At 41.6% G+C, this 23694-nt stretch overlaps 1 protein-coding gene across 1 annotated transcript in view; it reads right to left on the reverse strand.

Moving 5' to 3' along the window:
* Nucleotides 1-3754: 3754 nt before the first annotated feature.
* kif5ab (kinesin family member 5A, b) overlaps nt 3755-23694 on the reverse strand; it is a 56760-nt gene continuing 36820 nt past the window's right edge. The window contains exons 16-29 of the mRNA XM_029431477.1: nt 21853-22041; nt 21288-21405; nt 18158-18222; nt 16999-17108; nt 15239-15340; nt 14646-14706; nt 14461-14532; nt 14195-14299; nt 12347-12563; nt 9759-10164; nt 8410-8474; nt 6098-6125; nt 5471-5583; nt 3755-3906 (exon numbers count right to left, since the gene is read on the reverse strand). Of these exons, the coding sequence (XP_029287337.1) occupies nt 5484-5583; nt 6098-6125; nt 8410-8474; nt 9759-10164; nt 12347-12563; nt 14195-14299; nt 14461-14532; nt 14646-14706; nt 15239-15340; nt 16999-17108; nt 18158-18222; nt 21288-21405; nt 21853-22041 (1638 nt within the window). The 3' untranslated portion in view covers nt 3755-3906; nt 5471-5483. The remainder of the gene's footprint in view (nt 3907-5470; nt 5584-6097; nt 6126-8409; nt 8475-9758; nt 10165-12346; nt 12564-14194; nt 14300-14460; nt 14533-14645; nt 14707-15238; nt 15341-16998; nt 17109-18157; nt 18223-21287; nt 21406-21852; nt 22042-23694) is intronic.

A 23694-nucleotide genomic window follows, 5' to 3' on the forward strand; every position in this document is an offset into this window, starting at 1 on the left:
GCATTTTGGAGATATTATAATATTTATTGATAAAAAGGCCAGAAATAACCACCCGTTAAAGGTTAAAGGGTAAAAATCTCACACAACTAGAGTAGCGGAGTAAGACCAAGACAGTATAATGATGATATGTACACAGGATCATCTTTATTGAAAGAAGTTTCATGAGACAACAGTACTGTTTCTCAGCAGCTACAGAAGAAAGTACTGCATGCACTAAATCACACGCTTTAAACGAACCAACCAACGCACACATGTACAAACACATTTTGCATCTGTTTTCTTTTTTGTTCTTCTTCCACCACCCTGCCCTTCTCGTAGTCATAGTTATATTTCTGCATATTTAGGCTACAGTATCACATATTATTTACCTTGCCAGAATATTTTCAGTTTGGTTACAATTACTGTGAGACAAACACAATAAGACTGAAAATAAATTCTACAATCATCCAAACATTTACAGCTCAGGATACGACCACGGGGCATAACAGGGGGAATCGTTGTTTTCTTTGTGGTTTTCATTGTTTAACAGCTAATTGACACAAAACAAAAAGGGCATTCACATTCAACGCATGGTTTCTATAGGTTATGCAAACAAACTAAACTCCGATGATAGAGTAAAGTTTCTCAAGTTCAACGTACTTTTTGACAAAGAGGGGAACAAAGAGATGAAGCATAAAGAAAATAATGTGATAAAGTGCTTCATGCATTTCTGATGAGTCTAAAAATAATGGAAAGAGAGGCTCTGCCGGTGACGCTTGAGATTACAGCCCACAATGTATGTAACGTAATAATCTGGTGTGTACAGTACATGCTTACTGGGTAACTATACGGGACACATCTGGGGAAGGAAGCTCAGGGGAAGAAGATGTTAAAGTATAAGAGGGTAACAACTTTATGTTCAAGAGAGGCAATTAGGGAAAACATTTATTTTTCTAAATAATAACATTTTCACTCAGAAACAAACTTAATTGTAAGCTTTTTAGGACAACATTTAGTATATAGTACAGTGAGTTGAGCTATTCCCCCTTTTCCAGGCGTGTGCCCTATGAAAGTCTATATATCATGTTATATTGACGCTTATAATTTAAGTATTTTTATAGTTTGCCAGATGAAATTCAGCTCCTTTCCCCGAACACAGCAACATAAACACCAGGTCTGTTGCTCCCCTGTCTGTAAGTAAGTAAGTAGGTAGGTACCCCATTAGTGTTATAAATGATTTACACTATCATTTGCAGGCTGTAATCTAAAGCGTCTAAAATCTAAAACTGTTTGTTAAAAGTGAGAGACTGCTAAGAAGATACAACTCCTGTTCTCTCCCAACACACACACACACACACACACACACACACTCTCATCCTGACTGGCTGATCAGGACGTTAACGAGAGGTATGAGCATTAGTGTTTGTGTGTGTGGACTGTCAATCAACTTATCTGCTCAGATAGCTGAGACTGCACCCAAGTCGCACCAGATATGTAATATATTTATATTTTGGGGTCAAAGGTTAAATACCTCATTGCATGATGAGACACTATATCTGTGTGTGTGTGTGTGTGTGTGTGTGTGTGTGTGTGTGTGTGTGTGTGTGTGTGTGTGTGTGTGTGTGTGTGTGTGAGAGAGGGATAAGACGGGGCTGTAACAGCAGATAACCTAGAGTAAACCTTAGTTCATGTCTACATCGATAGCCTCTTTAACTGACTAACTACAATCAGGGCTTTGGTTTCAATGTGAGGTGGTTCATAACGTGACGTAGAATAAGTAATCTCCTAAACAGATTCATATTGGAACGCCGTTTTCATTCAATGACAAAACCTTCAAAGCACACATCAAAACAAAAGCAAACGCTTCTCATTCAAAAACTGCTATAAATTAAGAAGCTATACCAAATAAATAGCATTTAAAATAGAGCAAAATGAGAAATAATATGTCTTTTAAACTACAACTAGCAGTATAAAAATAGTTGCTACACAATTCTTGTTTCCCCCACTCTGCCTTACTTTTGGTTGACATGACATAAACTGAATATCTCACAGACGATCCCTGACAGGCAGTTTTTTGTAGGGATGATTTACAGTTTAAAAGTCTCTCTACTACAACACAGTCAGTCTTTTATAAACAATCAGGAATCATGTGTTTTAAAATGTACCCGTGGATCAGACAAAGTTGCTTTTTCAGACTAGTTAAAACCAGTGACGTGTACGAATGATTGAGTGTTTTATTTTAAACAATGTTCCACTATGGTTCTTCCTGTGCTGTGGTGAGAAAGCACCGCTACCAGAGACATCAAGCCTTAAGATTGAAAAGTTCTTCACGAAAAGTGTGATCTAAAGTTGGCTACTGATAGGGAGACGGGGATTATCTTAATCTAACAAGATAGAAACTTTGTAATATGGAATGTAAGTATCTGAAATATATCCTCACAGGGTACCAAAATACAAAACTGTCGAGTCTTGAAGCGTCTTGAGGAGTTAAAGACTGTACTGTATATTCAGTATAAACTTAATTTTCCTTTGTTTAATTTGAGTAAAAAAGGTCCAAAGTGTGAAATTGTCTAAATTAAGGCTTGGCCAAGTTTCAGCTGTGGCAGGTTTGTGTATTTTAGTTAAGTGTGTGTTGGTTACTGTGACACTGTTAAAAAAAAAAAATACAATACAGTATTGTAATTAGCCTGATGTTTTAGGGATGGAAGGAAAGGAGTCTGGATATATTCTATGTTTTTCTTATTGTCAACAAATGCCACGAGACAAAAGACATCAATGGAAGTATCTAAAGCCTGATACAGTATATAGGAGCTTATTCCTCTGTGCCAACGACCTCCATTGATTCCAAAAACACACAACACCAATGAGTCACACTGTTGTATTGGATGACATATTTCTTCATTACAATGAATCTGTGCACTGCAGTTTATTTTGAGTCCATCCCACACACACCATCCTGCGGCTGTAAAACCTCACTACAACACCAAATGTGTTTCAATTCACAGCTGAAAATAGTCCCCATATATATATATATATATACTCTGTTTTATATACTTCTGTTTTAGCAGTGCCTCGTAGTTTTTAGGAAATGACTGAGCTTTTTTAGTATAAATGAAACAATATACTCAGGGACTGTTTTTAAAAGATGTACGTCTTCAGATGTCTTGACACTGAGAGCCGCAGGTCGGCGTGAAACATGTGAAAATATTGACACAGAGTAACGCACTTGTTGGTTTTGGTCTTTTCATGAGATGTGTTGACAAAAACAAAAACATTGAAAAACAGCCTCATCTTTTAAACAAAATGTATTTCTAAGACCAAACTCCCCATTTATATTGTATTTTTTAGACTGAACCATTTCATGGTAATGTTGCCACACTCTTTCTATTTCATGTGTTTCCCAAGAAGACCAACATCAAAAATCAACATGCAGTCAAAAGTGTAAATAATATTAGCGTGAGCTCGAGGTTCACTGTTTTAATGTTGTTTTCAGATCCATACGTATGTTTAATAATAGTAATAATGATAAAGTCTAACATCAGTTTACATTTGTACTGGTTTTATGTCCACTGTCATACCTTCACTGAGACAAACAGCACCCCCTGGTGGTTCCCTACAGCACTGCACCTTCTCTACTATTTGTGGTCCCTTTTCACGAGCGCTGCAATATGTATTGGTATAAGCTGACAGATCAGGCGTTTGAGATGCAGTTCTTGCCACGGATCCTACTGACACCCACATATACCCCCACATCATTGTACAGGAAGGAGAAGGATTGAAGAGGAGCAAGCAGGGGAAGGAAAGGGGACACGGGAGAGATAGAGGTCTGTTTACAGCAGGTGAGGATAAGAAGGGAAGGAGAAGCTGTGAGGACATGATCGGCTGCATGCAGAGGTACAGAGGAGGCCTCAGAAAAGAAACGTCCGCCTGCAGAGAAACAGAGACAAACAGAGAAACAGAAAGTCAGAGCAGCCAGTGAATCATGCTGACGTTGCCAGAAGAATCATCTTCTGGTTTCTTCACTGAGAGTAAATTCTGCATGGAACATTCTGGGTCCATATTTAGACTTCTTAGGACGTAAAACCAGCACTGTGCAAAACTTGCTCTGCAGAAAACTTCACGGCAGCTTATAGAGCTACAGTATATTTCACCATATAGCACTTAGAAAGCAGTCTGCAGGTTATAGGAGCGTTATATAGTGTCAGCATATCACATGAATACTGGGTTTTAAGGAGCACATGATTAGGGTTTGAATTAAATTAGAGCTCTAGTTCTGCAAATGAAGTGTGAAGTTTCTAAATGATTTCAGTGTCGTCCCAGAGACAGGTAGTGTTGAATATTATTAACTTGTTAATATTAACATGAAAAAGGCGACCGAATAAAGCCTGCGACATCAAAAGTAGTGGGATGAAGTAAAAACCCAGAGGCGGTTTGGATTTAATTCCCCTTTGTCATATGAGTCTTTCCCAGAGAAATATTTATTATAATCTTTAAACCTTTGCTGGGATTTATGAAGTGATTCCAAAAAAATAAAAGAGAGCTGATCCGAGACAGATGCTGTTTGTTGTTTGTGCCTCAAGTGTCTCAGAGTGCAGTCAGTGACAGTTAGATATTTTTAGCATAGGAGGCCACACACAAACCCCCCCCCCCCCCCCCCCCCCACTGCAGAGCACCTGAGGGCCGAGACCACATGACCTCTGAAGTCACAGCGATGTTTCATGACACAAGTTCTAGTCCCAACACAATATATTCATGCCAACAGAGCGTTATTATACCTTAGAGAAATGTATTGCTGAAAGAGTATAGATAATAAAATCACTTCTGTTATCTCATGTACAAATGCTGTTTCAATCTGCATTTCTTCAGGCGATGTTTAATGAGCAGCAGGGCTGTTTTATTGAATGCCCAAGGAGCCGGTTTCAACATGCATATTGTATATACAAATATGTATCTGCAATTCCCAAGCCACAATCATACATACATTACATTACATACATTTTGTATGTAATCACTGACACCTTTAGACTTAATTTATTATTAGAATAAATGTGTACATGTGTAGGATGGGGGAACAAACACATAAAAATCATTGTTTTATGAAGTGCAACATTACTCAAAGTCACCATGTTTAACTCAACGATTGGAAAGCACTCGGGTGTTCACAACATTTGGTTATTTATAAATGTAGTCCATAAGTTTATGACAAATGCAACTTCAATTAAAAACTATGGAGGAAAGCTACACATGATGTAGCTTCAAGGCTTCTGGTTTTCCTTAAGACATTATCTATTCTTTATGTTTTTTATACAATACTTACAGAACAGATGTTTCAGATTCTATGTCAGAACTATTATGGATATGTTCAGTGGAGTAAAGCTTTGATTGTTAATTGGTTGTTTGGTTACTTGTGAGGTTTGTAAGTTGATGACCCCGTGAGTCATGAACCCGTGTTCTGATACCGCCAAGAGTTACTGTTTTTCTGTGTTCTTACCCGCTCAGGACTATTAGCTGGCTGCAGCCTCAGGCTGCAGGCTGTAGAGTTTGGCTGGGTCGTGATTGTCACAGACGTCAGTTCTGGACCCAGAATTCACATTCAGACACATGCTATCCAACACAGCAGAATCACAGGCGGCCGCAGCACCATCAGCAGATTCATCAGCAGCAGATTCATCAGCAGCAGATTCAGCAGCAGGAGGAGTCGCATTAGTGGTGAGAGCATCAATGGGGCAGCGATGGAGCAGAGGGAGGGAAGCAAATCAGTGAAGTTACAGTAGTTACCTTAAAACACAAGGGGAGATCAGCGCATGCAAGGTGAATGTGGCAGTGCCGGACTTCAACATGTCCCATGCCCATAACTGACTATCAACATGCTGGAGGTATTAAATCAATGACTTCTAGCTCTACTTCTGACATTAATTCTGAAATAGACAGCTGATTATCTCCTATTAAAAGTCAATATTTCAGGACCTTCAGTTGATGCGTAGCTGTAATAACATGACTTGTATTAAAAGTTACATTTTAGAGGTTTCTGCCCGACACTGACAACATGGAAGCAGTAAGACAGCAACACATAGCAGGGTGTGTGTTGCAGGAATCAAAGAGGGTGCAGCAGTCTTACCTGTTGTCATTCATATCTGTGGTGTTTCCTGTGGACAGAAAGAGGTGCATAAGGAGGCAGGCAGGTGCACGGTGAGAGGGTTAGTGATGTGTTTTATGTGAGTTTGTCACATATGGGTTTAACTGAAACAGCCCAAAGGCCTTGGAGATAGAAGGCTTTGAACAAGCAGCTGCACAATGTGTTCAAACAATGAAGTCCTCATACATAAATGACTGAATATAGTGTCTTTTTAGCCATTTTAAAACAACCAAAGTGTGCATTTTACTCATCTTTCAACCCAATCAGATGGGAGAAGAGACAGCAGCAGTGGATTTTACAATTTCAGGCAACTGAAACGTGTGGTTAAGGTGAGGGACAGATCGTGCTCATGGTTTTCTCAGTGGTATGAGAACATAATGTTACTAAACATAAACATAGGTCATATCAAGCTGTTTCAACAAATGACCAATGCTGTTGTTATTCTGCAGAGGTTTATTATTTGCATGGCTGCCAGAGCTTGTCAGGAAAATGGAAACATGAGTAATTTTACACTGTTTAAAGAAACAAACAATGATGTTGTTTGTCTGATGAGGACAGTGTTACTCTATTGCTACTAGGTCGACAGGCAGACCAACAGTGAGACAGAACAGCACTTTACGATGGCTCTATTTGTACTTCCTGGATCATAGTTACATTCTGTGGATTATCTGCATTCATTTCCAGGTGTTTTAGTGCGGTGCTAAAGTCCAGCAGCTACTGCAGAACTACAATCCTTAGAGGCCTTTCCCTGTGCTTTCCCCAAACTACCCTGACAGAGATTAATCTCACAAAATATTCACTTGACCTTTTTATGTGATACGACATATTGACACCCAGACGTATCTAGACAATTCAGCTGTTTCTCAATCTCCATAAATTGAGAAGTCTATGTGCATTTATTCATTGTTATTCATGGCAGAACATTTACTAAATGGACGTGCTTCAATTTGATGAGCTGGCTGCTATCAACGAGTCTCATGCCTGACTGGATTATAAGGCTGCTCAATTTAATCTCTTTGAAAAAAAAGGTTTTGCACTTAATAAAAATCTCATCCTAACAGGAACTGTCAAGGCCACAACTCAACAGACTCAAACGACATTTGGGGTACAGGCCTTGCAGAGCTACGGCTTTGAGTTTTACACCTTCCCATAAGCTTTTATTGAAATGCATGACACTGAGTGGAAATATATCCCAGAGCGAAAACTCTCAGGGAGGAAATATCCCTCGGAGTTTGACTTCAATTACAGAGCAAACGCACTTTCATTCCAAAAATGGCCAAAAGTCCATTTTGGGGAAAAATACTAAATAAAATGTTGAAAACAAAATTAAAAAAGCACATTAATTATATCCTTAACAGTACACATATTTACACATCTCTTGAGACGACTCATAGCATCTAAACAGCTGCTGGGAGTATTTTTATGCCCAGAAAAGACAAATATTAGTGTTTTTCTTGGTATGTTGAAAACCTTCTGCAACACCACTGATATCTGTCATTTAATAAAAAGGCAGGTACTGTCGCAGCAAATTGATATATTGGCTCTGACACAGTTTCTGACTTTCATTGATACTCCTGGAGAATTGAAGAGGCGTTGTTGTTGTTACACAAACTCTACAACTGTCATCGCTGGGTCAGAGGCTGAGGTGGACATTCAGCCTGTCTGGCCAGCTATCTGTCTAGCTGAGTAATGACACTGCAAGGCTAATCTATCTCCTCCATAGTCTGCTGCTGATGAGAGCACACACACACACACACACACACACACACACACACACACACACACACACACACACACACACACACACACACACACACACACACACACACACACACACACACACACACACACACACACACACACACACACACAGAGGTGCAGCAGTGTGCTGTAATAAACTAAGGGGATTTTCTTGGTGGATTTTTAAAAGCCGAGGTTGTATCCCATAAGTATATAGAAATGGTATCCGCAGATGGGGACCCACACTGAAACCCTTCTCCTCACACACACCAATGGCTCTGAACTACAGTCCAGACTGCTGACTACGAGCCTATTACAAGAAGATGAAAGCCAAACGGAAAAAGAATAAACAGCGGGCTGAATTGAGCAGCAAGGCAATCACTGTCAACGGCTTTAACAACCACCGCCACTCTAAGTATATAAATCAACATTCAAACATTCTGGCTGGCATAATATAAAATAAGAGGTCCTAATAAGAAGGGATTTTACTCTCCGCTGATCTTTATCATAATGTCTCTCATTATTTCAACAGGCGTCATCTGAGCAGGACTCACCGTTTTCTGAGTCGAGCATCTCTGCGGTGTTCTTGTCTGCTCGGCTCGCCGGTTCGGCCGGCAGCCTACAAACAGGAGGAAGAGATGTTTAATGTGCCACTGTGGGATTGGTGTTTCAAAAATCTTGATCTCTGGATCAATATGATCTTTAAGTTAAATAAAAATAGAATAACAAATTGAAAATGTAAGTGTACCCAAGTGCTCGCTCAGCCACTACATAATAAATCAATGTCAAAACAGATTAACTGACTGCCAGAGAGAAGTGGCAACATTGATGAAATACTTAATAGAAGTGAAGTATACTGAATAATTAATTTGCAAACTCTGTCCTCCCCCCCCCAAGGATTGTATGACGAGAAGGTGACCTACTTGCTGTATGGTACTAAGTAGTACGTATGATTACATAACTTTAAATGACGTAAGCTGCAAGGCCGATGTTTTCATTAATCAGATGTGCAACTTCTGTGTATATTCTTGTAAACTTAATTATGTGTTGTGGCGTCTGACCTGTGTCTGTTATAATGTAGCAGATTGTCACATGAGACACTCGCACAAGAACAGGACTGTCCCACTCTTGTCCACACAGAGTGGGAGGAGCATCATCTACTTAAGAACAATTGTGTAAAACGCTCCTGACGAAGACGAGGGACTGACGTTAGTATGATTAATAAAGTGGGATGCTGAGCAAGAGCGGTGTGCAGGATCTACTTTTCTCAACACTCAATTGACACACACCGACATCTGAGATAGTTGGATGTGTAAAAACAGATCAAAACTAAATGCTGGTGTTGTACGCACACTACAAACTACAAACACTAGACGTTGAAAAGCTGCTCTGTTTTTAAATCATTCAGAAGACAGATTATTTACAGATACTGTATGGTTATATGGGTCTAGTAGAAAGCATAAGGTGAGCTTTGCTCTGAGCATGAAAACTATTGTTTTTTTGAGCATTTCTGAAGAATTCAGCTGCATCTCACAGTCTTCATCAGCGGTACAGTTGTCATGACAACTGTACCGCTGCCGAAAGCTCTGGAAAAAAACTAGTATGTGGACCTTGAGTTTAGTCGTCCAAACTAATATTTAGAAGGATATGTACATTTAAAAATGGCTCCCGATGGCCTGGCCAACGGTGTGTGTGAATGTTTATCACTACTGATGATGTGCACCTTGTGTGGTCGCCTCTGACTCACACTGACGGGTGAACGCTGACATGTGTTGTAAAGCGCTTTGAGGGATCGCAAAGATCGGAAAAGTGCTTTATAAATGGAGTCAATTTACCATAACTGCCTGCAGTTTATTACTCCATGATGTTAAATCAAAAATTCTAACACGTGGAGCTTGCTCACATGTTGTCCTGAGCGTCGTTGTCCTCGTTGTCCTCGTCCTGAGCGTCGTTGTCCTCGTTATCCTCATTGTCCTGAGCGTCGTTGTCCTGAGCGTCGTTGTCCTGAGCGTCGTTGTCCTCGTTGTCCTCGTTGTCCTCGTTGTCCTCGTTGTCCTCGTCATGAGCGTCGTTGTCATCCGAGTCGTTGATTTGGGTGTCGAGGTGTTTGGTGGGACTGTTCTGGTTGGAGCTGGCCTCAGGTAACCTGGGCACACTCTCTGGTGCTGCAGGAGAAGTAGGAGCAGCTGCTTGTTTGATGTTGCTGTTGTGGAAATCAGGTTTGTGGAAGGCAACGGGGTGATCGCTGTAGCCTCGGATGAAGAAGGGGTTGGCGGGAGAGCACGAGTGACCAGCACGCACAGGCTTGGCTGTTAGTGATAGAAACAGAATGGATTTATTGATTGATCCATTCATCCAGAAAAGACAAAAACATCATATTTATACTGCTCAAGGGATTGTGCTGAACTGCCATCTGCAGCACAAAGTGTTACATTTTAATGTGACTTGAATACTGAGAATATATTAAAGTCCAACGGAAACTGGCTGCTACAGAATATAGATCATCTTTATTAAATCAGGGGAAACTAATTGAGAGCAAAGCTCTCTTTCACAAAGGTGCCCTGCGGATAAACAATCAAAAATAAGTGTGAATTCAAAAACATTAACACGACACAAACACAAAAGGGAGAAATTAATACTTTATCTGTTTTGTTTTTTATGATAGGGTTAGGGCTGCGACTAATGATTCTAAATTAATCAAACAATCGTTTGGTCTATAAAATGTCAGAAAATAGGGAAAAATATCCATCCAAGTTTCTCAAAATCCAAGCGGATGTCTTGTTTTTGTGAGTTCAAAACCCAAAGATATTCAGTTTAATAAGATAGAAATGTCCTGCTTTTCTCTTCACATTTCCTTCAGAGGCTAAAAAAACAGCATTTTCTGACATTTCTTTTTTTTTTCTTCGATTGACTAATTGATTAGTCGACTACTCGTTGCAGCTCTAGATGGAGACTTTGTTTCCATGCAGCCAATCACATCTTACATAAAGCAGCAGCGTCAGCCTGTTACACAACACGAGAGCCACACATTAGCATTCCTTCTAAAGTCTCTTTCTGATCTAACTTACGAACATGAACAAACATCTTGTCCTGCACCACTAACAATACACTGTCTGCCAAACAGGCTAATTTGTTTACTTGTCTATCGCTCACTACAGTGCAACACCGACACTCTGGCAGCCTGCCAGCTGCTGTCAATCAAACACACACGCTGACACAAAGAGGAACATTTCTATTTCCTTTTTTTCTTCCTTGTAATAATAAGAAATTCTTCAATTTCTTCAAATGAAAATCATTATTACAAAAACACTCTCAAATCAATAGCTCATTTTCTCACAGCAGCAAAGGCGTCTCATCTCTTTCACACAGAATTCAAAGGCATGATTGCAATTATCTTCAATAGACACAGTGATGAAGTAAGTCTTGGTGATTAAAATGGATTACAATGCTTTTCTAATAAATTGTATTTCTCTCAAAAGAGCTCATTGTGGAAATCCTTAGGAAAATAATCCAGTCAACCATTCAAGAATTTCAGCATTTTGATGTATGATCATAAATATTGTCACAATGTAAGGCTCTGTGTCCTCAGGGGTGAACGTGGTACTTTTAAGTCCTGAATATGGAACAGCATCGGTGCTGAAGACTTGTCCGTCCCCTCGCTCACGCATGAGGACGGTGGAGTCTGAGTATATGTGGTGTTGTGGTAAGAGGAAAGAGGAAGTTTATATAGATGATGCAAAATCCAATAATGGATGTTGTCTGTGAGGAAATCACACGGCAGAGACATGAAAGGGGATGGTTGCACCGTGCTAAAAGATTTTCCTCACAGTGCAGCAGATGAAGTGGTGTGACCACACAGAGAAGAGTGCTTCTATGTGTAGCCTAAACAGAAGAGTGGTGGAGAGAATTGTAGTATGTCGAGACATTTGTCTTTATGCTACCTCTTTTCCCGTTTAAGATCACTGTTGCAAAAAGATTCATACGGTGAAGAAAAATATCTTGAATATTATATAACAACGTTATCCTCGGGGACTCATATTGACACATTTCCTTAGACATATACTGTCTTGGTGAGATGCACTAATGCATTCACTTAATTCCATCATAAGAGTTGGATGTATGTGCAGGTGCTGTGCTGCACAGTATAAATTATATTGTAATATGACTCTATGCAAACCTAAATAGAAGGGCTTGTAGACATTAAATCCAGTGAGTGTGTGATTTGATTGTGGACTGAATTACATTACATTCAGCTTTATTTATCATTGCACAGAGTACCGAGACAATGAAATGCAGTTCTGGGAATTATAAGAAAGCAATTAATGTCCTAAACAGGAATGTCGCATGGTAATACCCCCAGATCAGCAAAGGATCACCTACCTACAGATTACATTTTATCTGCTTTTACTGAAATGACACATGTAATACGGTGTGGAGATCACTGCTGATGGCTGTTCGATTATTTCACTGTGAGCGAGGTGCATGTGGTACCTATCTGTGCAGCATGGGGCCGGCGGAAGGGATTGCGAAACCTCATCACATCCTTGATGCGCTCCACTTCCTGTTGGTAGCGGTGGCGGTCCTTCATGGCTCCTTCCTTCGCTTCCTTCAGAGCACCCTCCAGCGCCTTAACTCGCTCAGCTGTAGATCGAAGACGTTTTTCCAGTTTTGGAAGCTCACAGCGAAGATCTGCATTGTCACGCACCAACTGTCACACACACACACACACACACACACACACACACACACACACACAACGACACGTAAGCCCAGCGATTGACTGTACATTTCAGTGACCATGTTACATATAAAGAAATGATAAAAAGATACAATATGCAAAGAAAAGGTTAGTAATATTACTCTATGTAATGTTTACTCTAGAATATGTTTTTCTGTTTTGAATAAAATGTATGAATAACTTGTGTCCCTTTGACATTGCTATGTACGATTTAAAGACCTGTGCATTTTATTTATTTTTTGTTTTGTAATGCTTCTCCACTGTGTGCACGCACTCTGCAGCGTGCACTTACCTCGCGGGCGCACGCAGATTCAAAGAGCATGTTAAGCATATTTTATATCGAAAATGAAGGTACATTTAAAGAAAATTGAAAGTAATGTTAATAAGATAATAAACAGGTTCATCAGTGATAACTGACACACTGTATCTAGTGAAGGTTCCTGCATCTCAGCGATGTGTTTTCAAACATAAGAGTTTAGACAATGATGCTGTGATGCACTATGAGAGGAAACTATAACGCTCCAGGTTATCTAAGTTACAAGCCGGGAAAAGATTCTGGAAACAGGTTGGGCGGTACTATTATTGTTATTCGTGAGTCATTTTAAATAGAAAGACTTCCACAGGAGGTAAGTGATGTTATGAGCAAAACCATGACAGCTGTGAGTATGTGCAGATGGATAGACAGACATTCAGTGCTGGATCTGTAAGCGCAGGGAAACTCACACATAACCCCACTGTCGTTGGGAGTCTTATCATTCTCCACTGGGAGTTTGCTGATTTATGACCACGACTTTCATCTTCCATTCCCACAGAATCAGCAGGTGGTGTATGGGATGGAGTTTCCCAGCAGCCACTTTAGGATTGGTTTTCTGCCCGACACTGCTGCAGTGCAGCTCCCACCAATCTGCCAGCACGAGTTTATGTGCCAGTCTGCAGAGTGTTTAGCAAATCAACACTTCACTGCTGTAGTCCATATAGGAATATTAAAGAAATATGTGTGTGTGTGTGTGTGTGTGTGTGTGTGTGTGTGTGTGTGTGTGTGTGTGTGTGTGTGTGTGTGTGTGTGTGTCTGTCCGCATGTGTGTTAGTGTCTCATCTTTTTAAACACAAGTCTGCCTCTGAGAGATTGTGTGCTTCAGCTCGAGAGCGAGAGAGAGAGAGAGCGAGAGGAGAAAGGCATGTTTGTGTGCACCTGCATCACAAATTCTTTTGTGTTTATCAAATCGGAGTAACAGAGTAACTTGCTCTCCCTGAAGGCAGCGCGGTTTAACACCTCCTGCTGCTCTGTTCTCAAGGAGACTTTCATGTGAAGTTGCAGCGGTAAAATGATTGATGGAGCTTGCGTTACTTTTGTCTATAGGAGAGCAATGACAAACAGCGCACACTGCTCTGTATTTTAATTTAGTTCCTCTCATATATATTCTAGCCAGCTAAGACGTTTCTGCCTCACTGCTGTGCCACGACACGGTGATAATCAGATTTACAGGCCGAGGGAAACCGTATGATTTGTCCTCATTTTTAAAGAAATGGTTGACCGGTAGAAAGTTATTTCTGTCTCCTTCTCTATCATTTATAGTTTTACTTCGGCTGCTCGTTGTTACCTGTTTGTGAACTTTTGTAAGCTGGTCCAGGTTGTTTTCAAGAAAGGAAATCTTCTGTTTTTGGGTGATATATCCCCCACTATCATCAAGCTCCATCTGTGCACTCTGTGGACAGAAACAGTGGAGAATCTTTAACCACTGCCAATGCAAATACTGTTGTACCAAAAAGGTCATTTGCATACAGTCTAGGTAAAGTCACATGTACTCTAGCTACAATGGTTACATATGGAGAATTAAAGATTTTAAGTGTGCTGTGTCTGGCTTACTCTTCGAACACGAGTCGTGAGGTCTTGAACGAAGAGCTTGCGGAGGTTGTGCAGGGTGTAGAGCTCACGAGCCTTCAATATGGAGAGGGAGAGGAAATAGTGCAGTTAAAGCAGTTAGAGAGTATTTAGGGGATCAGTGGCCTCTGAGGGAGCCAAGTCAATCGTGACAGCAAATAATGACTTACAACAGTGTCTTCCAGCCCTTTGAGGTCTCGCTTCGACTGCTCATGTCGCTCATGGAGAAATCTATAGATAGACAGATGAAAAAAAAAAAAAAAAAACCTTCACTTTACCCAAACGAGGACGACGTTCTGCCCAGAATAATTCATGAATAAAGAACAAACGCAAAGCATAGACCCCGGCTACCCCCGTTTCACATCTGCCATCTGATGCAATATGCTGCAAAGGTCAGTGCAGCCAGGGAGAGGCCTATTAGCAGCCAGCTGCTACCTTATCCAAAAACTCCATACTGGAGATGCAAAGAGAGCTACACAGAAATAAAGCAAAAGAGAAAGAGGCGAAGACGGTTACAAGCGTTAGCCTCCAGATCATTTTAGCCATAAACTGCATCACTGTATTACTCCACAGGGAGATAAATGTTTACTGTACATAGGATGACAGAGCAGCAGAATGAGAGGAAGATAAATTGACAAAGAGAAGACAAATGACAGAGAGAAATTGAAGACGTGAATCAGAAGACGCAGCTCGCCGTCGGGCCTCCGTCTGGGAAAGTGTTTGAATGCTAGCCAGGACAACAACAAAAAAAACAGAGACTCACGTCAGTTCCTCCAGCTGGCGGCTCTTGCGATGCTCCTGACTCCTGAGATGTTCAAAGTCACAGTGCAGTTGCTCCAACTCCAGCTGCTGTTTCTGGTTACAACTGAAAAAGGTAAAAAAAAAAAAAAATGGCTTACTCAGGAATTAAATGGATAGGATCAACATTTTAATGGAAATACTCATGCATCGTTTCTCTCTTTTGTACATGTCAAAATACAAATTAGAATCTGTAATACAGATGCATTCAGGAAATTGAGCTCCACAAACACATATTTGGAATGTAACTTTATGAACTCTCATGGCCTTGAAAATGTTCTCTATTTAATTGAATGAATTGCCCCTCTTAGAGTTTTACCACTATGCCTTTAGCTATTTTACAATAAATATTACAGGACAGCACAAAGGGTTTGTAATGAGGTGGCTTTTGTTTTGGCCTTAGCTTGACAGTCCAGTGGTGTGCAGACTTTTAATGCTGCAGGATCAAGAATGACGAGGAGGCACCATTTTTATATGCAGGGTTAGGATATATTTCTTTCCCTCAAAGTCACATTCAAGCTGTTCGTGCGAGACAGACGTTTTGGCTGACCACAGGGTTCCTAGGGTGACCCAAGAGTATCATCACATCAACACTGTCCCATTAGCGTACAGACGCATCCTGTTTTCTTTTTTAAGTCGGGCATTTCACGTGGTACAAAGCTGCACACTTGTACATGGCACTGTGTTATTTTGCTCTGCTTTTCTGACCCTTGAATACTTGGAAGAACATTTATTGTATACTCGCTCTTCCTGCTCTGCTTCAAGGATCTGGATGGCCACACTGCTCTTTACAGATGCTTTCTACCCTACTTACATCCCTCTATATTCAAGCTGCTTATCCAACTCAGGTCATGCCAGCAGGACAAGCGGAGTAGCCCCAAATGTCTTTTCATTCAGACATTCTCTGCAGCTGCTCCTTGGGTCTTACTACACTATCCCCAGGCCAGCTGGGAAATATACTTTAGTGCTTCAAGAGAATCTGCCCTGCAGAACGCTCCCATATGGTCACGCGTGGTACAGAAATCTTCAAAACGAGGAACCTGAAGGAGGCATTTTTTCAAGGAGCCCAAACAAGCCCAGTGGGTCCTTTACTGATCTGTTGTCAGTAGCAGCAGCTTGACTCTAAAGTCCTCCCACGCAGCAGTTTCCACAGCATGTCAACCCCCCACGCATATTGATTCCAGCCCCTCTTAGAGCGGGACTTAGACTTTTTTTGAGAACTCAACGACTGAGACCATGTTTCCCCAAATTTAGCATTTCCCCCCTGCTTATGGGGGCAGAATTGAATTTCAGATGTGAGCCCACAGACAGCTGAGTGGATACGCTGTCTGCTTCTGGAACCATGCACAACCTGCATTGTAGGGGCACACAGTCCAGTGTCAGAGATAGAAGTAAATATGTCTTTCCCATGACATTTTAACTATTTTTAAAACTTGATTGATATCAGATTTCCGTTTAGTTGATTGAAACTTCTAAATAAATTAATAAAATAAATTGCACCCATAATACATTGCCTGACATTAGTCACTCATAGGGAAGCTTTACAGTATAATTTAAGTGTCTACTTATAGAAAGTCTGATTTAAAGTTATAATTAGGACAAGGATTAGGATTACTTCTCTTGTTATTCTCCTATACAAGTAAAGTATTTCTAAAGTGGACTCCTGATTTAGAAATCCTGATTTGGTATATCGGAAAAAGGGAAGAATTACAACGAAGCACTGACTCGTCTAAGTCGTCGATGATCTTCTGATTCTCATTGATCTCGTCTCGCAGGTGGCCGAGCTGTTTGCTGTGCGACTCACGGTGCGACTCCATCTGCTGCTCCAGAGCCCTCTGAGGTATTGGGGCAACAAGAGGGGGTGAGACATACATATATAATGAGAGAGAGAAAATGACTAAATAACAAGAGAGAAAATAATGAAACACACCAGTGCACATGTGGACATAGAAGGCCACATGGGCATTAAACACACATACACTTTGCACCGTGTGAGTACAATATCAATATGGATCCTGCACATCCTTACGTGTGAAGGAGTCCTGACTTGTATCCAAATATATTTCTAACACCTTTATTATTTCAGATTATGTTGTACGGACAAGTTGCATTTTCCGAAATGTTGTTGTGTTTCATCAAACTACTAGAAAACTAACTGACATACAGAAAACCAGAGGCATGGTAGTGTTCCAGTATACTGGAGTGTTTCAGTGAACGATACAATGAAGTTGCCACTTTGAGTGTGCTGTGTGCACTGGGAGCTCGGAGGTAACACAGGCCCAATAGCAAATGTTTTTACTGTTTCCAGTATGTCAAATGTGAGGATTTGCTGCTTTTCTCTATTTAGTTTCACTGCGATATGATTTTTGACTGTTGCACTTGATATACTGTAAGCTACTTGGAGATAGCAAGACTCACACTCACAATTCTTCTGACATTAAAGGAATATTTCAACTTTTTCATCATTATTGTTATTTGCTATCTTACCAAGAGTTATGTGAGAAGAGAAGAAGACACACTCTGTACGATAAATATGTAGCAGCCAGCTAGCTGCTTACCAGTAAGTCTGAGGTTTACTATTTAACACTTGCACTACATAAAAATGACAAATTTCTATTTTACAGGTCAAAGTATTCCCTACTATTTTCGACAGATTCATCTATAATGCAAGTAACTGGTGCAGCCCTGCTTGACATGCAGACACATTTGCACTCACAATCTGATGTACAAGCACAGACGCAGTATGCTGGAACATGAACGTGCACTCAAAGAAGCAGACAAACACATCCACTTCACACCAACACACACCTGCAGGTAGCTGAGAGCTGAGGTGAAGCGAGAAAAGGTCATTACACTAAATTGCTCTCACTGTATTCATGGTTACCTTTATATCACAGGAATCCTGGACAGAAGAGTGATTCTCCCCGCTGGTCACCTGTGACATGCTCTCTGAAACAAACACGCACACACGCCAGTGAGAGAAACCAAGAGAGAGGGAGAGGAGAGAGAGAGAGAAGATGAGAGAGAGAGAGAGAGAGAGAGAGAGAGAGAGAATAGAAGGAGAGAGAGAGAGAGAGAAACACACCAAGACAGAGAGAGAGAGAGAGAGGAACCCAGAGAGAGAGAGAGAAACAAGAAGAAGAGAGAGAGAGAGAACCAAGAGAGAGGAGAGAGAAAGCCAAGACAGAGAGTTAGCGAGAGTAGAGAGAGAAGAGAGAGAGAGGAGAGATGATAGAAGAGAGCGAGAGGAGAGATGAAGAGGAGGCGAGAGAGAGGGAGGGGGGAGAGAGAAGAGGGAGGAGGAGAGAGAGGAGAGGGGGAGAGGAGAGGGAATGAGAGAGAGAAGAGCGAGAGGTGAGAGAGGAGAGAGAGAGAAGAGAGAAGAGAGAGAGGAGAGATGGAGGAGGAAGGGGGTGAGAGAGAGGAGAGGGGGAGGAGGGAGGAGGAGGAGAGAGGACGAGAGGAGAGAGAGAGGAGATGAGAGAGGGAGCGATTGAGGAGGAGAGAGAGGAGGAGGAGAGAGAGAGAGAGGAGAGAGAGGAGAGAGCGAGAGAGAGGGAGAGAGAGAGAGAGAGAGAGAGCGAGCAGAGAGAGAGAGAGTGGAGGGGGAGGGACGAGGAGGAGAGAGAGGAGAGGAGAGAGAGGGGAGAAGAGAGAGGAGAGAGAGAGAGAGAGAGATGAGAGGATAGAGGAGAGAGGGACGGAGGGAGAGAGGACGGGAGAGAGGAGAAGGGGAGGAGAGAGAGAGAGAGAGAGAGAGAGAGGTGAGGAGGAGAGGAGAGAGAGGAAGGGGAGAGAGAGAGGGAGGGGGGAGGTAGGAGAGAGAGGAGGGGATTGAGGAGAGAGAGGGAGGAGAGAGAGGGAGAGAGAAGAGAGAGGAGGAGAGAGAGGACGAGGGAGCGAGGGAGAAGAGATGAGAGAGAGAGGGAGAGGAGGAGGAGAGAGGGAGAGAGAGAGAGGAGAGGAGAGAGAAGAGAGAAGAGAGGGAGCAGAGGAGAGTGGGGAGAGAGGGAGGAGAGACGAAGAGAGGGAGAGGAGAGCGGAGGGAGGAGAAGAGAGAGAGAAGAGGGGAAGGAGAGGAGAGAGACGAGGATTGAGAGAGGAAGTGGGGGAGGGAAAGAGCAGAGAGCGAGAGGAGAGGAGAGGAGAGAGAGAAGAGAGAGAGGAGAGAGAGTGAGAGAGAGGGAGGAGAGGGAGGAGGGAGAGAGAAACAAGAAAGAGAGAGAGAGAGAAAAAAGACGAGAGAGAGACCAGAGAGAAGGAAACCAGAGAGAGAGAGAGACAAACCAAAACCCAGAGAGAGAAGAGAGAGAGAGAGAGAGAGAGAGAGAGAGAGAGAAACAAGACAGAGCGAGATGGAGATAGAAAGAGAGAGGAGAGTAGACTTAGGACAGATATGGGAAAAAAGACACCGATGAGATAAAGAGGTGACAGTGACTTGACTTTGACAGCACAGCGGGTACCGCCACTTCCTTTGACAGCGAGGTCAGCGTGATCCAAGTCCTGCCTGTGTGTAGTAATACCTTTTATTGAAAATGACAGCTATTGTGTTACGCTGACCTGATTTGTCAACTGAATGCTGCTCCTGAACTTTCTGGTGTCTGATGATGGAATTACCGAGCTCTCTACTTCACACCAGGCTGTGTGATCAACACAACCTGAAGCACTTTGTATTTATTTACTTCTGTAATGACTCAAGGAGCGCCTAGCTCCGGTGTGGAGTAGGAACCAAATTGATTTACCTGCCCTTAAATCCACTGGTTATATAACGCAGTTTTGGAAGGAAGAATGACTTCTATCGACTTTGGCCCGATTTGTGATTTGTGTACTAGTGCAATGCCCCTTCGGTATTACAGCTTTATCGAGAACAAGTCATCGAAACTTCACTTCCTGCACTTCTTTGGGTCCTGAGCAATACACCCGCCAAGTGGGAAGTCGATCGGATAACAGACATACAGATAAACAGAGACTCCTTCCATTTTGGTTCAGATAAAATAGCTTTAAGCTGCACTTCCTCACAGTTCCGGTTCGGTGGAGCTGAAACACAGTTTTCGCTGTGTCCGAATATTAGCCTTATATTTGTCTTTGGCATCTCAAGTCAGCAATCTAGCTTAAGATTTACAAAATAGTTCAATCTACATATTGTCCTTCGCTGTGCAGTGAGCAAGAATGTCACAGAGAAGATCACTATTCATCGATTTAGCACAATGTCATCTTAAAAACATATGCTTTTATTGGATAAATATACTACGTTAAATCTGCAGTATTATCGGATTTATTGCGCAAATATCTGTTTAGCTGACTGTTTTGATTAGATTTGCTCCTGGAGCCTTGTGTTTCGTGTGAGTTATCAACCACACAGCTGTTGTTTAGCTTGTCTGACCATATTCTCGTTTTCGTACTTCACCTTAGAGTCTGTAAAAATGTATAAATGTGAAAACTTTGTTCCTGGTTTGTTATTTTGATCACGTAGGTTAAATATCTCACCCATGAGCCTGAGGGCAAAGACATTTTTATTACAAATACAGAACTTGTACATTTTACATGCTGCACTGATTGTGTTTATTCAATATTGATCCTTGCACCTCAGGCTTGGCTAGATTGTTAGATTTCACCTCAAAAGCATTGATTTATATACTGTTACAAATGTGCTGCATCCTCAACCTCACTGCTTGGATGAATTGCCATGACTTCTTAGTAAAGACATTCATGGTGCCCAGAGGATGAATCGTAAAGACTTATTGTTGATGATCCCCTGAGGTTTCCTCTAGTCCATCTTCCAGTACTTTAGTTCATGACTTTGCTAATTAGCAAATGTTAGCATGCTAACACACTGAACTAAGATAGTGCACATGGTTTACCTGCTTAGCATGTTAGCATTGTCATTGCAAATAGTTAGCATGCTTATGTTAGCATTCAACTCAAAACACCGCTGTGCTAAAGTAAAGTCTAGATTGGCTGCACTTTTAGTCTTGTTTGTTAACTGGATTACTATAATAATGACATTAGTCTACCTTGAGTTTGGAGTGTGGCTAGCTGCTCGCTCAGAGAGTCATAGCTGTCCTCCAACTTTCTCTTCTTCAGCTCCACATTCTGCATGTAGTCTGTCAGAGAGCGGATCTTTGCCTCGTGCTGAAAGTCAGAATACAGCGTCAAAACAAAGACAAAACTTTACACCCAGGAATAAAATGAACTTTCTACTCATTGTGAAATGATTATGATCTACATTCAACATTTATCATCCTTCATAATTCATTAGGGAATTTAACTTAAATATCAAGATAGTAAAACTCATAACAACATCATGGCTTCAAGCAATCAAAGAATATAAAACATAAGGACAGTTTGCACACAGAGTAATTAATATCAAACGCACGTAAGTCTTTGTGGTTAATTAGTCTGATGAAGACTCAAAACGTCAATCATTCATTTGTTTTGTCATATTAATATTTTGTACTGGGAGCTTTCATTGTAGCTGTCCTACATTTTCCCACATCAACACCAGAATCTCCTGCTGGATTGACATATTTAATAACTCTTTTCAGATGTTTTCAGCTAGTTCCTCAATTAGTCCCTCACCTGTGAAATGAGGAGGTGACATGAAGACAGCTCTCTGCCCGTCTCCTCCATCTTGCGGTGACACTCCAGCTGGAGGCTCTCCAGATGGTGGCAGCGCTTCACCATGGACTTCACCTCTGACTTTATCTTACTGATGTAGAGGCGGGCCACAGTGAACTCCTCCTCAATTGCACCGGAGATCTCCACGGGCTAGAGACAAATGAGGTAGAGAGGACAGACCGTTAAATGAGTAGTGGAGACGTCTGCTTAAGATTGAGTGGGGGACGATTTAAAGACAGCTGGAAAGTTAAAGAGGGAGGGAGGCATCTTAAGGACTCTTTCTGACATGTTGCAGGCACATCCTTTATGTTAAATGCATCATTTAGCAGATGCCGTGACTCAGATGCTCTGAATTGAACTGTGAAGGATAGACTATACATCCTATACATATCAAAATCAATCTAAATATTATAGCTAAGATACATCAGTGGATATGGCTACTACCTATCCCCAGATGTTATATTGAGAAATTGATATTCAAGGCTATACATATACTGACTCTAATGAATAATGCATAGCCCTTCAGCTGCGTTAAACACAGCCACAAATACACAGATATTTGTTTTAAGTGCTCAAAATCCAATGTATGAAGATTCGTACATTTCCACAGATGCATCAGTGCATGTGTGATGAAGCTATAGTGACGCTTTGGCATCATTAGACACTGAATGTACATACATATACATTTGACATGTGTGTACAGTGTGAATGTTTGACCCCTCTCTGTTTCTACTCGGTTTTCTTTCTCTTTATTTACAGGGTACATGTCTTAGCCAGACATTTTATATATTGTTGTTTCCAGAATCAGTTTGTCACCGTGTGAGTGGTACTATACATGTTGCAAGACAGAGGTTTCCAATCGTTTTATTTGATGTACAGCTACGATGAGCTCAATTTGTGAAAGCACCATCTGGGGTACAAGTAACCTTGGTTGGGAATCCCTGTTGTGGGATACGTTTTTATGAGAACAAAAAGAAAGGATTTACTCAATTTGAAATTGTTTGAGTCTCTGGCTGTTGTGTCCACAGGTTTTCAACACAGAAAAGAATATATGTATACATCTCGTCTGCATCACAGTTTTAGAAGACTATAGATTTCTAATGCCTCGGAGTTATGTTTTACTACAGCATCTGCTGTGGCTGTGAAGTCCAATCAGTGAGAGGTAGACTCAGCTGCAGATTTTACATTTGTAGGCCGATGAGGATGTGGTGGTGCGCTGTTTTTGTCCTCTTTGTCCTCTTTGTTATTCCACTGCAGAGTGCTTGCTCCCATTAAATACATTCTTGAGCGGCATCTTATAAGGTGACAGGGTGATGTTAAAGGACTTGAGGTCTTGCTTGCAGACATCCTTATAGTGTAGCTGTGGGCGACCGGTTTACCTCCTGCCGATTGAAAGTTCTGTGGGATTCGTCTAGTCGTCCATCCCCTGGACATGGCCCAGCCAGCGGAGATGTCCCTTCCCTGAGGAGGGAGTACACTCTGGGAAGTTGTGCTCTCTGCAGGACTGCTGTGTGTGTAATCCTGTCACTCCAAATGATGCCCAGTATGCGCCTCAGGTAGTGCAGATGGAAGCTGTTCAGCCTCCGCTCTTGATGTAAGAATGAGGTCAAAGCTTCACTACCATACAGGACTGTGCTTTTGACACAGGCTCTGTACACCTGAACCATGGCTGTGAGCTTCCCAAAAGTAGAGGCTGCTTTTCCGATGCGGCTGTTTAGTTCAGCATCGAGTGAGGTTGTTGGTGATGGTGGACCATCCATCACCATCAACAGCTTCCAATGTCTTGATTTTGGTCAGGATGAT

The sequence above is a fragment of the Cottoperca gobio genome, chromosome 5, assembly GCF_900634415.1.
Source record: "Cottoperca gobio chromosome 5, fCotGob3.1, whole genome shotgun sequence".
Taxonomy (NCBI): domain Eukaryota; kingdom Metazoa; phylum Chordata; class Actinopteri; order Perciformes; family Bovichtidae; genus Cottoperca; species Cottoperca gobio.